General features: G+C 30.7%; 1 protein-coding gene across 2 annotated transcripts in view; it reads right to left on the minus strand.

Moving 5' to 3' along the window:
- The window catches only part of LOC143242497 (histone lysine acetyltransferase CREBBP-like), a 66,515-nt gene extending 47,749 nt beyond the window's left edge, over positions 1 to 18,766 (minus strand). The window contains exons 1-4 of one of the 2 annotated variants that reach the window (XM_076485930.1): positions 17,913 to 18,766; positions 5,107 to 5,987; positions 3,467 to 3,673; positions 164 to 608 (exon numbers count right to left, since the gene is read on the minus strand). In XM_076485930.1, coding sequence (XP_076342045.1) covers positions 164 to 608; positions 3,467 to 3,673; positions 5,107 to 5,987; positions 17,913 to 17,994 — 1,615 coding nt within the window. In that variant the 5' untranslated portion in view covers positions 17,995 to 18,766. The remainder of the gene's footprint in view (positions 1 to 163; positions 609 to 3,466; positions 3,674 to 5,106; positions 5,988 to 17,912) is intronic. The other variant, XM_076485937.1, reaches the window with a different exon arrangement.
- Between the last annotated feature and the right edge of the window lie 534 nt (positions 18,767 to 19,300).

Below are 19,300 nucleotides of genomic sequence, written 5' to 3' on the forward strand. Positions count from 1 at the left end.
GTGTCAATAGGTGAGGTATCATCTCAGAATAAGAAAATTACATCAACATTGAAGAAAAATTAAAAAAATAACAGCATTTAAATGAAAATAAATGTGAAAGGAAACAAAATTAAAAGACTTGTACTGGATATCTAGTTAAATATGCTCAAAAGCTAATACCTACCTGCCAACTGCTGTTTCCGATCTGCTTGCTTCAAAGGCAAACAAACTGGGCAATCACTTCTTGTGCAGTTCTTCCAGTGTGATATGATCTGTCGTGATGAAGCACAGTGATTAACCTGACAGGACTTTCCAGCTTGACAGGTTGTCATATGATTTAGCACATTTTTCATAGTTCTACAGTGTGGGAGTGAACACTGCCTAATTTCACCATTGGCCTGGTTTTCACGTCTCTGGCATTTATGTGCATGTAGAAGTAAAACCAGCTGTTGCTGGATCAACTTCCGTTTTTCAGAATCAGCAGTTGATGGATTTCCACTAGCTTGTGGAACTGGGATTCCTGATGCTAAGTTAGATGTGCCACTGGGATTCTGAGGTGGTGGTCCCTGTGTAACAGTTTGTGTTGTAGATATGTTTGGACTTGTTACTACTTGTTGATGTAGTCCATGCTAATAATAATTATACATACATCCATTAGATAGAATTTGGTATTGTTGTTTCACTATTTTAAGATGCAAACTTTCTGTTAAACACATTATATCTTTAAAAACAAGAAGTACAAACTGTAGAAGAAAAATAACAATACAAAATACTGACTAAACAGCATTACTTTTACAATTATATATGAAATATTTTTATCTTAATATTTAATTTTTGAAGATATCAAACACTCTACCCTATTAGTATGAAGATTTAAAAACCTACCCTAAGGATATCTCAACTATTTAGTAAAAACTTGATGAATAATAATTAGTTTTACCTTTAAAAAAGCATGATACTTTTTCTATAAATTTTTTTACATTTTGAGACATTCAAAATTTTCTGGAAAGGTGTTTGTGTGTTTTTTTATAAATATTTTAAATACTTTCATCTCAGAATTCCAATTCTGTTTATCAGTTTATGATTGATAATAAAGTTACATTTTGTAAATTCGACCAATTTTAATGTTAAGGATATTCATTAGCATATTTCCTTTTGTCAATTCACTTTGCCAGTTGAAATAGTCACCACTTATGAAATATGAATTTAAAAAAAAAAATGACAAAGATCTACTGTCACTACTGCCTCAGACCAATCTAGGTAACAATATTTTTGCCAACAATATTCTTTCTTTAGCTCAATTTATATCTAATATAGTTCCTTTTCAACAAACAAGTTCTTTCATTAGCATATTTCCTTTTGTCAATTCACTTTGCCAGTTGAAATAGTCACCACTTATGAAATATGAATTTAAAAAAAAAAATGACAAAGATCTACTGTCACTACTGCCTCAGACCAATCTAGGTAACAATATTTTTGCCAACAATATTCTTTCTTTAGCTCAATTTATATCTAATATAGTTCCTTTTCAACAAACAAGTTCTTTAATTTATGTACATTGTTTTGATATTATAAGTTAACAATAATGTTTAATAATCAAGGATTTGGGGCCAACAATACTTTGTTATCCCCTACTGTACTCTCTAAACCTCAACAGCCTTACCTTTAAACAAAAATTAATTTGCCTACAAATATAATTTAACACAAAACATTTATTAATGTTTTTCTTTGCAGGAGCTATATCTAATAGCTTTGCCATAAAGCCATAAACCTTACTGATTCTACACTGAAAAAGAAAAACATTATAATTTGTTTTATACAATGGTATTTAGCTTTACCTCTAGCTATTTAAACACTGGGATTTATTAACAGTTTGTACTCAAAACAGATAATAACAACAAGAGAGAGTGGAACATTAACTGGTTAGCATTTTTGCTTTCTTTTTTACCATTGGTTGCTTACTTTTTCCCAGTATATCTGATTCTGTAACAAATTCTAACTCATGGAATTTAATTTTTATATTACCATCTAATAAAAAATTTCTATTTACAATCAAAACGTAGAATCAAACAACCATTACTGTGGTATTGCATACAGTAGATGTCTTTTTAAAAATACAGTACTTCTATTATCACTAACTTGCATCATTCCTTGGAAATTGCCAGAATTTTTGGAAAAAAAACATTCTCTCCGTTTCCTTATTCCATATTTCAATAGGTAGAAATATTTTGCTAGTTTATGAAAAAAATAAACACTTTAGGTTTGACTTTTGGAAATGTACTACAAATCTGTTTTAAAGAAGGGCATCCTTATGAATGATGTTTTCTTTGTTTTCCTTCACTGGCAAGGATAAATAGGCCCTTGAGGAGAACACTTATTTTACCTTATATGAGGTCCCATTCTGGTGAACAAAATAAGCCTAGCTCTATTCTCTTTATCCCCCATCATCCCCCCCCAAATATTAAAATTTCAAATGTAAATATGCATGTAATATTATGTTCAATTTACTTTCATGTAAATTTAATATATTTTGATGAATGTGATACTGTATTCACATTATGACCTTGATATACAAAATATACTACAAACAAAATGCAATATTATACTTTATAATGTAGCAAAAGAAAAAATCCACTTCTAGGTACTGAACCACCAGGGAAAAATTTAGAATAAAGTACATTCACTAACCTGATTTTACTTTATAACTTATTGTGTAAAATGAATGTAAGCTTTCCTCATTTTTTACAGTCTGTTTTATAACATACGGCATAATTTTATATTGTAAGCTGGGTCTATTGTTTGCTTTTTCATGCAGGACATTCTAATTTTGCATGTATTTCCTTTGTGTGCAAAGTTAAATATATGATGTGTTAATAGATGTATAGTTAATAGGCCTAAAATGACAGTCTAAATTAAATTTTACCTCAAACTTACCAAAAAATGTCAAGTCTGCATATAATTTATTTGTGTGTTGTATGTGTTAATGATAGTTACCAGTTTGACAAGCAGAAAGATGCACATATCAACAAATTCTCTCATTTTCTGAGAAATTTTGAGTTTTATATATACCTAGCTACTTTATGTATATGATCCCTCCAGTCTATTAAGAACTCATGGAGTATGAAAATGGTTTTACCTTTAAGTTAGTAAACCTATGATTTAAAGACCTAACACTGTTATAGCTAAAATATGTAATACCTTATTTGATATTATTGCATGTGGTTCAAAATATTAATCAGTTAAATATCACTTTATCTTCTCAGTTATACTTCTCATAAGAATTTTATATAATTATTTCACCTATATACTGTGTATTAGCCATAGTACAACACAACTGTTACATACAATTATGAGCATAATTTTATTGTGTCTTCTCTATTATCACATAATCACCTGCATTGCAACACTGTAATAATTTCATAAAGGTTGTTTGTTGTTGTAACTCCAAGAAAGCAACAACATTTCATTACTGAGAGTTTAAACTTACACTTTCTAAGGATGGATTCGCAGGTGAATGAAAACGTGGACCCATGTTTGTCATTCCCGTCGTATTTGGTTGGCGCTGAGCACCTGCTAACACAGAAGCTACAGAGGTGGGCAAACCAGGAGAATGGGTCCTTGAAACTGCCACAATGTTTCCAGCAAAGCTCCTAGACATCTGTATCTGTTTTACAGCAGGTGCAATTCCTGGACTCTAAAAAATTAAAAAAAAAATTATTTTGTGATGTGATCATGATACATTCATACTCAGTATTTGTATGTACCATAACATAAAACAAAGAATTAATAGCACTTTTGAAGTAAAAGCAAACTTGTTCTTTAAGGTGTTAGGGTTAAGAGTAAAGGCTAATATTCAGTCTTGTGTAAAAATTTAAGATCAAATATTTATCATTTCACAGGAATATAAGCTCTTTAAAAGGTCGAGACAAACATCCTAGGTCAAAAAGGAAAAACAACAGAAAGGATATGAAAAAAAAGACTCCAGAGTTCTGGTGTCATAGAAAGGATTACAGCACAAAGTTATGCCTAGTCATATGAGGTAATAAAGGAACGATGATGAGACAAAGTGTGTAACGCCACAATGGTTTAGTGGTAAAAATAACTATGTAAAAAAAAACAAAAAACATGAGAAACCTAGTCACCAAATCACTAAAAATGGCTGAGGTACAATCAATACAAAATGGGTATAAGGTAAGGCAGAGGTAGGTAGAAGAAATTTTCAAAATATCTTTTGCCATAAACAAGAAACACAGTTGGAGTTTTGTTAAGTGCAAAAGAAAGCTCAGACCACATAAAAAATTAGCACCTGCCACACAAGTGTGATCACCTCTCCCAACAGACCAAGATAAACTCAATGTCAATATAGTTTAATAGGCCAGTATGAACAAATGTGTTGTTTTGCACCAGACAATGTGGAAACTACTGACTTATATATGAAACAATGTCTTTGTAATAGATACTTCCACCAAGAAATGCCTAAATCTGAAAAGTTCACAAGCAAACAAAAACATACATTATTACCCAAGTGTCAAATAAAGAGCAGCACAAACTGAGGAGAGCTGTTGTGAACGGAGGTAAGGTATTGTATCAAAATTTCACATACAGGGTTAGGGGAAACTTTTTAAACACATTAACAAAGCCAATTATTAACAAAAAAAACTATCAAAATTTTATTTTTTGGCACATTTTTAATATTTGCAGTAGCCCAACACTGAAATTTCATGCCTGTTTATTCAAACACATGATGCCAAGCTACTAGATCACTAATGAAACAAACTTCTTACAAAGATCAACTTTTTAATATCATATATAATTCAAGTTATACAGGTTAGCAATAAACAGTATTTGTTTTCCCTCTTAAATGTTAATGAAAATCTTTTTGTACAGAATTTTAAAATTTTGATATCAATGGCTTACCACACCATACATTTGTGCACACACACAAACTATTTTCACAAATATTCTTAACAAATAATAGTATATAAATCAAGCTCAAATATGTTCTGCAGACAAAGCTAAAACATGATTAAAAAATTGAAAAAAGTCCATTTTTCTCCAATAACAATAAGAGCATTCATTAATTACATCTTAAAGATACAAATATATATATATATATATATTTAGTACCTTCATTGCTGTCATTGACTGAGAAGTGGAGATGCCAACATGGCTAAGAGGATTCTGATAAGTAGTGTTCTGAGGAACAGTATTAGCCAGTATATTGTTATGTGTCATGTTACTGACTGATACAGCATTGGTCGGCATTCTAATGGTTCCAGAACTGTTTACATTCATCTGAGACCCATTCATCATTCCTCCTCCTCCATCAAGAAGTTGGGTCTGTTGAGGATGTTGCATTTGGATTTGAGAGAATTTGGTAGGAAGATTTTGTTGTTGCAATTGCACAGGCAAATTAGCTGATGAGCTCAAAGATGAGATGGTTAACAACTTTCCTTGAGAACCTAAAAGTCCACTCTTGTTGACCCCTGAAGACATACTCACCAATGGATTAATACCAATAGAAATACTTGACCCACTATTCAGATTACTGTTTATCAAGCTATTTGATATGCTTGTCAAATTTTCAATATTCATGGTATGGTTATGAATCAAACTAGACACTGAAGTCCCAGCTCTACTAACTATCATGTTTGGAGAAGACAGATTTGAATGAGGACTTTGTACATCACTCATGTTTTGCAAAATGGCATTGGGATTATTAATTGTCTGGTTGCCAGACAATCCTGAATGATTCTTAGAACTTATTAGTGCACCATGACTTGATGATGCCTTATTTTGAAGAAGGTAAGATAACTGCTGTGTTCTCTGTGGTGACATAACACCAACATCTTCCTGGTTGAGTGAGGAATCTACTGCACCATTCTGCAAATTCAGGCTAGAGTGAGAACTAGATTGTAGCTGCTGTGTTGGCTCAGGTCTTGTTTCTGTGTTCTTAAGTTCTTCTGGAAGTTCATTTTCCAACTCCCACAAGTTTCCCAGGTTAAAATCTACAAAAATATAAATAAAAATGTAAACAACATATTCATGTATTATTCACATCTATAAGTGACAGTTTCCTTTAAAAAGTAGCTGAAAAAGTCACAATTCTCAAAATATATTTTAAAAAATTAATACAAGTATATTATGATAAAAGGTAATTCTGTTTCAAAGTCTCTAGGTTGCAAATACAATGTCTTTATATTGGAGAAAACGTTTAGGAAATCACTGAAATATTTGCAATATTAACACAATATTAACAAAGTGCAATCAACTGAAAATTATATATCTACTACTTTCGAATTTATATAATATTAATAATCCTCACTGTAATATTACTGTTTTAACAGATTTTATCATTGGGAGGGATCTTTTGGATTATTGGGTAAAAATAATTTCAAGTTCACTTTCTTACTCAATAACTGATATGAATAACTCATTATCTGGCTAATTCACAGAGTCTGAGGTTTATGTACAATTTAGTTTTCTACTTGATACAAGAAAATTACAAATTCTACCGGAGCCTTAATTTTTATGAAATTTCAACATCTTGAATCACTATGTTTTCTCTAGCAAACAAACCCATAAATTAATATTAAAAATACAGTTTACAAAAAATTATCATAATTGTGTGAAATTATTTTGTTGTGTTCTAATGCTAAACACCCAAGGTGGATATACTGTGAAAAATACCATTCTGATTTTGTCTTTATTTCTAATTTTAATCTTAAACCTTAATCCCTCTTTTTTTTAAAGCAAAATAAATTATTTCTTTTTATATATTGTTAATCTTTTCTCTTCAACATGTAGAAAATCTTTAAAACTGAAAGAAATTCAAATATAAAATAATGCAAAGAAAATGTAAAAAATTAAGATTTGTTTTTCATACATGTTAAACAATATTCTCAGCAGTGAAACTTAAAGAACATCTTGTCTTGACATGTTATCTAAAATAATGCACACCCTCAAATTAAATAAATGATTTCCTTCAGTTCTTGATGACAAGAAACCAACAAAACTAAAGTCCATACTATATAACTACACTGACAAACACACCACCAACATTATTTATAAAATACAATGCAACTGCCACAGCTTCTATGTTGCAGAAACAAGCACGAAAATGTAATCTAGATTTAAAGAACACAAAAAAACATCTTCACACATTTTTTTAATACTACAAATCAAATAAACACAACATAACCATAGGAAACTAGCCACTAGTAGGAAAACAAATATAAACAAATGCAAAATTAAAGAAGCCCTACTTATACAACAACTAAAATTAATGCAAAGGAACACCTTTATACCTATATTAATTAACAAGCCAACATCTAACTGCTACTACAACCCCATTCCTGTTTATACTCTCATCCCTGAAATGCACCCAGCAACAGCCAGTTGCAAACTCTCTCTTTGTTAACCTGAAGACGACCTAAAAAAGTCAAAATATTGTTCTCTGCTTTATTAGTAAAAGTGTTAATAACCATGCCAGTCCTTCTGAGATACATAAGATTTCCTTCAACTTGCATGTTTTCCATTTGAATTCAAATCCAGTGTCATATTTTAAAACATTCACTTAACTTTATAAATATTATTTCATATAATTGAATCGGTGAATTCAAAAGGGGCCCAAGTCCAAGAAATATGTTTTTGCAGGAAATCAACTTAATTGATTACTTTAAAGGGAGGATATGCCAAATGATTCATACTTTACCCAGATATAGCACCAGTTCATAGCTTACAAATGCTATAATATGAAGCACTTCATTCTTTACATTTCAGAGGGTTGGCAAACTAAAGTCTCTGGACTTGGGCCCTTCTTGAATTAAACAATAGTAAAATCTAAAGAGAATGAACATACCACATATTTTTCATCTGAGGATATCTTTATTTCTTATTCTGTCATATTTTTAACACTTCTTAACATCAATTTATATCCAAACTATTGTTCTGATACATGATAACTGCCAGTAAAATGAGTTTTTCATTCTGAAAGGGGACAGGTTATCAATAAGGTACATCATTCTCATGGTATCTAATCTTCAAAGTCAGACTCATCTTCACCCCTAGTATCACAAACTGTTAACTTATTGAGGAACTGCTGAACCTCTGGTGAAATATATTTTGCCAATTTTTGAACATCCTTTACTTTTGCTGCCTTTACATTAAGTTGTTTACTGTAGAGTGGCTTTTCTGGATATGTAACAACCCTGACCGAGGGCTTTAGAAGGCAGAATCTGGTTGTGACCTGAGCAGACATATTTTTGGAAACTGTCATTTCTGAAATCTGCACTGAATCTGAACACCTTGTATTTGCTATGTATTTCTCTCCATCCTTTCTGTCTGACTTTTTATAAAAGTGACCAAGGTGGGATTTGAAATCCAGCATATCTGTACCTTTCATCGAGGCAACCTCAAACTTTTCACCAATGATTTCATCCCATATTTGATACGTCTCGACTGTATCATATCTTCGCTGTACTTTTTCTATGACCCCCAAACTGTGAACATTATGTCAATACATTATTGTGAACTTGGGACCTTTATGCACACAATCAGACAGCTTGTCTCTTAAAGATCATTAAACATATAATATCTCAATTTTGAAAAAATGTGGACGTGGGCTCCTTTTGAATTCACCAATTCAACTTATCATGTTTTCAATTAGCAAAAACAGCACATTTAGCACTCAAAACACCTTACTATAATATCATAATTCTTTGCTCACAAGAAATTTTATACAAAATACAGTTAACAATGTCAGAACAAATAGTGTAATGTAAATAGATTGGAATGTCCACTAGAAAACAGCCATAAGTAACAGTTTTATAAATATGCATAAACATCTATGTAAAGCAAAGCCACCACTTGTGTCCATTTTTCATACCAATCTCAACCAAAATTTAGCATGTACTATTATATTAACCTTACTTAGACCAACATGGTAAGGTAAGTGTTATCACTTACTTTGTTCTCACACTTAAAATACTTAGCCCAATTCCATAAGACCTGGCACACACTTTCTACACGTGTAACTTATGTATGAAAATACTGTATCATTTCATTTAGTATTTACACAATATTTCAGGTGGTAATTTTCAGAAATTTTAATGCAAAACTGCTTTTAAAAAAATTAAAAATAGCCCCTTTTTTCTTAGTTTCTGTTGCCTTTTTAATGTGCACATAACATAATGTATCCAACAGATATTTTTCAATAAAACTCACTGTTGTGTCTGGTTGTTGTAATTACAAATACTCATTTTCTCATCTCTTCATACAAGCTCTTACACATGAAGAAACTATTAAACAACAACACAAGCTAAAACATTGTCGCTCAGAAAAGTCATTTTATATTTCCAATTATGTCTAACCTGTTTTATTTTCATCAGTTATTAACATAGTTAATTATATTTACCTACTGTCATAAATATAGCATATGATATCAGAGCCCTATACTGATACAGGCAATATATACGTAAAAACAGCTTGTTTGGGTTGAGAAAAAATTATTTACGTAGAGGAGTGAACAACCAAAGAAAGTTAAAACATTGTTCACTCCTATACGTAAAAAAAGTATTCTCAACCCAAATGAGCCATTTTTACATAAATATTTTTCTCTGCAAGTTGGTTTTCTCGACATCACTGATACAAGCAATATTTTTCCAACTATATTTTTAGCTAAGTTCAATTTCTCTCCAATAATTATATCTTTTTTTACTGACAAAGGAGTTTTTGTGTGCATTATGTTTGAGTAACAATAAATTTACTCACACACAATAAAAAAATTTCCCAATGTTACAAAATGTCAGTTCTGAAATATTTAAGTAAAAAAAATTTAAATAGTTCAAAGTGGTATTTTTACTTAAGTTGTACAGCTTGTCATGCAATCTTTCCTTCAACCCTTATAAGCTGCCCATTGGTTAACAGTTGGTTAACCCTTACCAGACAGGTCTCTAGCAGAGATATTAATTTTATATACTGCTCTTTGTAAAAGGAAAGAGTTAAAAATGTAGTAAAAAAATATATAAACACGAGTAATCATAAAATCATTGTTTTTGATGTTTAAACAAATTTTACAGTTAATGTGAATTATGTACTTAATTTTGGAAAAGTTGACTTTCTGGAATTGTAGGTACTTATGAAAAATTACAGTTAGATGGCAAACCTTAATGGGAATAATAATAATAAAGCTTATTAAATTTATTAGCTTAATCATGCCACATTTATTTAATGTTCTTCATTCACAACCAAATCCAAATGTCATTGTACATGAATAAAAAAATTAATTTAATTATGAACAAAGAAAAATACAAAAACAAGTTAAAATAATGAAATTTATATGAATTAATTTGCTTCTTTAAGCTAGCAAAGCATAATTACAATTAATTATACTTGTCATAAGTATTAGATCTTATAACAAATATAATTAACTGTTTTATCAGCTTAGAGAAGGTATTTACTCCATAACAGTTGTTTGTGCAACAAATGGTCATTAGTGTTCAGACCACTGCTGTGTTTGTTGCATCCCAGCCAGCCTCATGAGCTACGAATTGAGAGAAACACATCAACTGACAACAGAGTGTGTGTTAACAGCATGATTGAAATATCATAACATTTCTTCTTGAAAACCCTCTAAGGAAATGAAGACAGAAGTTCTACCAAAATGAAGATAGTTAGTATCACAATAGCTAAAAAAAGTTTTGAAAATGTATAAGCTCAACTTAAAAGTCTACCTGAAATGTTTTACTCTCACCTAAACTGAAAAGAATGAAACAAGATGTTAGGTTTGCTACTTGAGATGTTCTAAATTAAAGAACACTTTTTTATCTCATAATTTCAGCACTTTCAACACCTTGGAAACTAGGGTTTCAAAAACAATAATGCACCTAAGCAAAACAAAAACAAATCACTGTTTATACCACTGTACAAGGAATGATTCTGTAAAGTTTACAAGTCGGAATCTTATGTCTTTTTAATTTTTTGTAATTTTTACTAGTATTTTTCCTGATAAAGAAAAATATTGTTGGATTAGCCAATTTCTTTCAAAATGGGAAAGAATTCTGTTTCAGTTCTATTTTTTTATTAAAGAAAAAGACTTAAAAGAGTAATGTATTAAGAAAACACTTGTCCATAGCAATATGTATCCTAAAACCTTGAAAAATCTCAAGAATAATAATGAACTCTTAAAATGTTACCTTTCAAAATCTACTTAACACTGGTAAAATGTCATTTCAAAGTTACAGCAAAACAAATTATTGGATACAAAACCATAGGAAGAAGAAAGAGAATGAAGGGAAATACAGAACTTTAACAAGAACCTTTAAAATTACAACAACAAACTTTTATATTTGTTTGTAATTAAGTACAATGCTGCACAATGGGCTATTTGTGCTATGCTCCCTATGAGTATCAAAACCTAATTTTTTACATTACAAGTCTACATAATTACCACTGGGCAGCCCTTTTGAACACAGTGGTGTTGCACAATTTATTCTTTACTTTTAGTAAAATTGAAAATTCTGCTGTATAATGCAAATATTTATAACATTAAAACTACAATTTCCTTGCTTTTTTCTATTGAAACATCACTTTAAACATCTGTACAATTTGCTCGTGCTAATTCATAAATGTTTTTCTCGTAAAAAGACTTGAACAATTTTACACATTACCATGACTTATTCAAAACTATCAACTACTTTAGCAACTATTTTCTAGAGTATTAATGAACAACCATCTTTAGTTTTACCTCTCACTACTTATTTCAAGTGCAGCATTACACCATAAGTTGTTACATTAATATCTGTGTTGTATTTACTACAGCTTATGTGTTATTACTATGAAGACATCTCATTAATCACTTACAGCTAGTTTTAAGAGATACACTGTTATATTTATTACTTGAATATATGTTAAAATAATAATAATAATATTTGCATTAAATTAGTTGTTTATAGACAGCTCACAGTACATTTAGTTGTTTTTTTTCTATCTGTTGCACATACAGGGCAATTCAAAAAATGTTTACACTTATACCGGATTTTCTGTTACAGAGGGCTTGATGATGGTAACAAGGTTGAGTTCAGAAAAAACGATAAAAGTTGCTGCAGGACTGATAAATACATTCTTCTTCGACTATCATCACTGGTCATGGAACCTTAGGTATCCAGCAGACATACACAGTAGACCTTTTTTGATACGACAGTCATTGTTCACGACCATCTGGATAAAACGTTTTCCAGAAGACAGATTGAAAGAGTTGGTCCTCTGAGATGGCCTGCCTATTCACCAAATTTAACACCACATGATTTTTTGCTTGTGAGATATGGTTAAAGAACATGTGTATACCACAAAGTCGTGGAATATACACAATCTCAAGGAAACGGTGTGCTCCAGAGCTCTGGATGCAATGTTTGACATCTTTCGGACATGCATATATATATATTTGAACAGAGCAAGTTGAAACTGTATGAAACATGGAAAATAACAACTATAAACTCATAGAAGTATTAACATTTTTTTAATCACTCTAAACTTTAATTACTTTTAATTCTAATTGCCATATTTTCTATTTCTTATACAATTTTATTTTTATCTACATAACCATCTATATTTTATTGTACTATCCGTATCATCCTACTATACTAATGTGTCAGACGCTTATCTCAAAAGTTAAGATACAATTTAGTTGCACTGTCAGAGACAATAAATGAGTTCTCAGTCATCACTGTATGTTGTTATGGAGGTCTCTACACAATTCTTTAAATTTTGGTGTCATGTTTTTCTGGAGAGGAATCAGTAATAATTATATTAAGCAAACAAATACTTTTGTAAGTTATATTCTAATATTTATTTAAATTCAGTTATATTAGCAGTATTAGTTTAAATATTTAGTGTATGCACAAATTATTACTTTCATCTGTTTATAAAATTTTATTATTATGAGTAATGAACAAAACTTAAGCTTCCCAACCTCTTAAGATGTTATCAAGATTAAGACTAAAAATATCAACAGCAGCAAGGGTTCCCAACTGATGGATCAGCACTTTACAATAGTGCATATCGCTAGTTATACCAAAATATTAAACCAGCACAACCGATGTTTAGTTCTCATCTACATAGGTAGCTAATTTTGATGAGAAATTACTAATAATTTCTTATATAATTTTTATTTTCATAAAGATGCTCAATTTTAAGCATGAATTAAAATTCATTGCATGCTACAGACTTTCTACTACAAGTAATTTAATCATTTCACTAATATATTTTATAAAGAAAAAAGAATACATTCCCTTCTATTTTGGATGGTTAAACTAAACATCTTGTAATTCACTAACCTTTATTTTGTTGAATAATACAATCTGTTTTTGATACTTTTATAAAAGATATAATAATTTCTGGAAATCATAAAACTCTTATTAACTCTACACCTAGTTTTAATATAAACATCAAAAGTAATGATGTTATAATCACTAGTACTCAGGTCCCTTTGTCCAAGATTTCTAAAGATATCATTCTTAATACTAAATACAAGGTCTAAAACAGAATCTCTCTCAGTAAGCATCTATCAGATGCTGCTTAATTGTTTGTTTGTTTGTTTTGAATTTCGCACAAAGTTACTCGAGGGCTATCTGTGCTAGCCGTCCCTAATTTAGCAGTGTAAGACCAGAGGGAAGATAGCTAGTCATCACCACCCAACGCCAACTCTTGGGCTACACTTTTACCAACGAATAGTGGGATTGACCGTCACATTATAATGCCCCTACAGCTGAAAGGGCGAGCATGTTTGGCACAACGGGGATGCAAACTCATAACCCTCAGATTACGAGTCGCACGCCTTAACACACTTGGCCATGCCGGGCCCAATGCTGCTTAAGAAAACAGTGACCCTTATTCCAACTCAATATATCAAAAATGTGTTCCACAAAACATGTTTCTAGCAGCAACTATATTCTCCTCTCTCTGACTGACTATTCACCTTTGTCCAAGACATATGCTGCAAGGGAGAGGAATTCCACTTTTTTTCCCCATTTCTTTACCACCATTTCCCACATTTATGACCATTCTGAACTTGACCATTTCCTGTGCCTGGTATGAGACCTTGAAGGTTATCTCATTTGCACTGCTTCCTTCAATGGTTTCTCTAATCATTTTGTTTATTCCATAGAGTCCTTCTGTATCCAAATACTTCATTATCCTTACAAGTTAGATCTGCCTTACATATTTTTATCGTTGACAAAAATCTGTGCAGGTAGCTCTTGGAGAATGACTTCTTTTTTTTTTCTTTCAGCAACAGTAACTGAAACAAGTCCAAACTTTTTACCTTGAAGTTATTTCTTTCATAGGTTTTCAGCACACTTATGACGTGAAGATTGCCCTTCTCTTTTATAATGGAAGATCTAAAAAATTACTGCATGTCAGCTAACATGCTACCTACTATCAAAACTTCTGCCTAATTCTATGAAATAATCGTAAGGACTGTTCGAGGAAAGGTCAAAGTATAAGTAAGTTACCTTACAAATCTAGTTTCACCTTTACCTCTTAATTTGTATTTTAATATTTTGTATGGTACTGAAAAATTAATAATTCCCTGTCTAGCAACATTTACATTGTATTATTAATGAATAAAACTTCTGTTTCAATTTAAATGTGATTTAAAACTAGTAGTAACACTGTTTCGATAGCTTTGCATATTTTCAGACACTTCTTCATAACACAGTAAACAGAAAAGATGCTTTTTCTTGTACATTATTTGAACAAAGAAAGAATACTAATGTTTGAAAACAAAACTGTTAGGAGTCTTTCACAGTATTTTCATAGCACTAAACTATACTTTTTTTAACATCATTTAAACAGAACATGATAAAGTTTAAGCCTCAGATTTAACTTGGAAACTTCCTATAGTTTTATGATTTCACAAGACATTTAATTAATAAAATAAAACCTAAAGTCTGTTTTTGATTTTTACCTTTGTGAGGATGTTTGCCTTATACCTCACTTGTATAAGTTTTCAAGTAGAAGAATCTTTTCAAAATGTACATTGGCATATGCCATGGTTTTGTCTTGATTTATGCAATTTATTTGCAAAGACTGAACAAACTTCTGTGATTAAATTCCAATTTTGATTTTCATCTTTCTGGTTCATTCTCCTAGTTTTTTGTGTCAAGAATACACTGTTGAAACAGTTCTGGATTCATGTCAAGATTACATTACAGAGTTAATGTTCTAGAAAATTTAGGTGCTGTATTTCTAAATGTTCAGATACAGAGTTTTTTTTTTAATTCTTGGTATAATATGTTTTAATTTGAAAGGTCAAATATGCTGTTTTGTCTTCAAGAAGCCTGGTATTAACATTTCAATTATATTTAGTGTTAATTAAAATTAAATCTACTAAAACAGAGCAGATTAAGTTAAGCCATTAACTTTATTTCTTAATGAATCCATTAAGAATTATTAGATGCCAGAAGAATAGACCAACTTATGTAACATTGTTTTCTACAGGATAGAGGGTTAGACAATATCCAATTAGTCTTATCTGATTGTTTGAAAAAATAATAGCCTATAATTAAAGAAATTCAACAGGAACATTCAGACAAGTTTTATATTATGACAAACAATCAATATGGGTTTAGAAAATGAATGTCATGCCTCACACATATTTTTAAAATTTGTTTTAAAATGTTAGACTTAAATGAACACACATAATGCAGTAGATAAGAGATATAGTACACTTGAATTTCCATCAAGTTTAAGGTACCATACAAGAGATGTCTTCAAAACATTACATTTATTGAGGCAGAAGTAATAGTTCAACTGTTGTTAAAATGGAAGGATAAAGTAAATATTGTTATAAGTGGGATGAAAATAAAGTGGATTGATGTGTACCTCAGGGTCTTATGCCAAACTGTTTGCAATTTCTCATTATTATTAATGACATGAAGAAATAAAAAGTTAAATAATTACATTAGCAGATATTAATTTTGAAAGTATGTTAAAATGTACTAAAAATGTTGAAATTTAACAAACAGGTTTGAACTATTTAGTAAGTTGGGTTAGTAACTGGATGAAATCTTCTAATTTTAGTAACATTGTCCTTATTGGTAATCTCAATTTTTCATTACTCTTATAGCCTTGCAGGAAAATCTCTAGGTTGCATTGTCAAGGGAAAAAAACAGTGAGTATAGCTACTATAAAGGCTCTAAAACTTTCTAGACAATATATGTTAGTACTAAAATGAACAATTTTTAATTGTACACACAGAAATACTGAGTATATATCAAACGAGATATCACTTCACTCTAATAAGGTGCTGGATATATCTCATCAGAATATGGTTCAGATTGGGTTTGTTATTTAAGAAAAAGATACCAAATGATTAGACAAAATTTGAAGAAAACAAAAAGAGTTACCGGAATGATTCCAGACTTGCATGAGTTACAGTAAAGGGACAAGATGAAACCTCATGGCTTGTAGAGGAGACATATCACCGAGTTGAAGATTATTAAATGGTTTGGTAACAAATTTATGACATTTTCAAAATATCTGCAAGCAGTAATACTACAGAAGTTTAATATATGTACAACTAAAGCACAAGCTCCACTTAAGGAAGAGTTACTTTTCTAATATAGAAGGCAGTTTATATTTTGGAACAGTTTGCTTTCCCATGTGGTAGAAACTTTAACACGAGAGAGTTGAGAAAGACTAGATGAATATTTTATAGATAAGGAGAAAATATTACAAAATAGAATTAGATTATAAAGTTTCTAGAAGTAAGGTAGTAGAAATGCAATAGTCTAGATAGACCAAAGGGTCCAATAACAAAATAATAATTTGAAAATAGTAATATTTTCAAAAAATTGAAAATAATAATAATGGTAATCAATTACTTTCTGAAACATTAATGAGTTTAATTTCCTTTTTCTTGGAAATTAGATTTATAGGAAAAAATTGGTAAATGAAATGGTCTCATGTTGTCCCTATAGTATTTAATCTTATATCTGTACTTCATAATACAATGAAATGGTTGAAATTTATTATGCCTATCATTACTTTCATGCACAAATATAAGGTACAAAATTTAACTGTAAACAATTCAATTTAATTTTGTATTAATAAAATCAAATAATTTGATACAGATCATAACCATAATAACAACAAATTGAAAACACAATTAATAAACATAGTAAATTTTTCCAAGAGTAAATTTAAAACATTTATTTTGACTCTTAAGATGCAGAACCAAAATTTAGATCTAAAAACATGCAACACAACTGTTAAACATCTCACATGCAACAACCTTAATAATGCATGCATTGTTATCTGACGTCATGAGAAAGCATGTAATGTATTCTTGTGTAACAGTAAAACACTGTTAAAGTTAAATGGTAAATTGCAAATAATTTTTCAAATAACAAAGCACTAGATATATTTTCATGTCTAAATGGGACATAAAATGCCTAACTGCTATTTTTTAAGACTAGTTCACACAACAGACTTCCTAACCTATACAAATTACACCAACTATTAACAACCAGCTATGGCATGGCAACATCTCAAATAAAACAACTGAGTGTTATTCCCACAAGGAGGTCCAGATTTTACACTTCTATTTTAAACATATGAGCGCCCAAACTTCGTAGCCAGTGTAGTTTATGTCATCATCATCATTATATGACAAACCATACTTTACTCCAAACTTCATACATAATAATTATAACTTATAACCATTCAAGAGTTGTTATTATCAAAACCTGAAACTCATTAACGAGCACTTTTGACGTGCTATATCATTATCAAGGTTCAACTAATGTTTAGACAGAAACCAAATTTAATTTTATATTCAAACTCAGGGTCTAGTTAAAATAACAATGAGACAGGACTAATTAGGCCTAATATTAAATGCTAAATACTACTAGAATTATTATTATATTAGTTACCTGTACCATCTGAAGATGAAAGCGTTGATTCAGATAATTTCTGTCGTTTATTTGGTGGTCTTCCGTCTACAAGATCAGCCATGTTCCCCAAGATAGGGTAATACTCAAGCAGGAATAATTTATAAAACAGACCTTGGAGTAGGCTTAATCTACACTACTCAGATACTGTCACAATATTAATAGTACTGTAGTGTTGTACTACAAACAGTAGTAGTGATGTATTAACTAACCTTCTGGTTTGTGATAAATTAACATTAAATTACAAACTCTTTCAAGCCTAACTAGATAATACTTAATGTAGGTTAACTTGGCTGTGTAATTTCATCAAATATTTAATTCTGTCAAATGAAAATCACACAAAAATTAAAAATAAAATAACTATGACACAGAATTCAAACACCGTTTCTGTACTCGAAAATGATACTATACAATGCACATGTCTGATTCAGGCGACTTTTCGTCAATCTTACGTCTTAATTCTAATAGTCTCTACCGCATCCCGACTAGCCCCCGCCTCCATCATCATATCCACAGCATTAGGCTGCTACGGCCCGTGTGATGTTACTGCTGTAGCCTGTGGTAATTTTACGTATATCGGCTAAGCGTCGGCAGACGCTTTGACTTTGGGGACTACGCGTTAGTGGCTGCATTAGCTAGTTTAACAAACTACTTAATATGTACAAAATTGCCATCATTTTCTTGTAATCCACTTTCTCGACTAAGCAGTCAAAAATGATCTATAATAAACATATACAAAAGGAAGAATAACACATAAAACCTTCCAACGTATATCTCTCGACAACTCTGAAATAATCTAATATGGCGGCTGTTGATGAAAAGTTTTTCTGCGCTTGTCACATACAACTCAGGGAGAAGAGCGACTCTAAATGGCTCGTGCCAGAACAAATACTCAATTGGACAATAGTAGCCACGTGACTAAACAGTTATTTCCTTATAGGTAGATTTATTTACCCTTCCAGGTCTGGAGCAAGATATATCTATACTAAAATTAAGCGCACGTATAGCAATGTATTTGATAAACATATGAAATAGAGTACCGCATAATTATCTACAAAAATGAATTATACATTAAAAGATTTGAGTAATGTTATATTCATGCACTATACAATCATGAATCTCCTGAGTTATTATAAAACGTTGATTGGACTTTTAGTGGGCGATATTTTTCATGTCAGAGTTAGTAACTTTTCAGGCAGAATGTAAGATCATACCCATTTTGCAATGTACCGAAAAACAAAGATTTTTAACTCTTCATGAAGCAGAAATAAACATTTATTGTAGAAAGAGCACACAACTTTGTTTCTGGATTTAAAAAAATACCCCATTTCTCCATAAACATTTAAGAAAAAGGACTTGCTTAAACCCTG

Source organism: Tachypleus tridentatus, chromosome 2, assembly GCF_004210375.1.
Source record: "Tachypleus tridentatus isolate NWPU-2018 chromosome 2, ASM421037v1, whole genome shotgun sequence".
Lineage (NCBI taxonomy): Eukaryota > Metazoa > Arthropoda > Merostomata > Xiphosura > Limulidae > Tachypleus > Tachypleus tridentatus.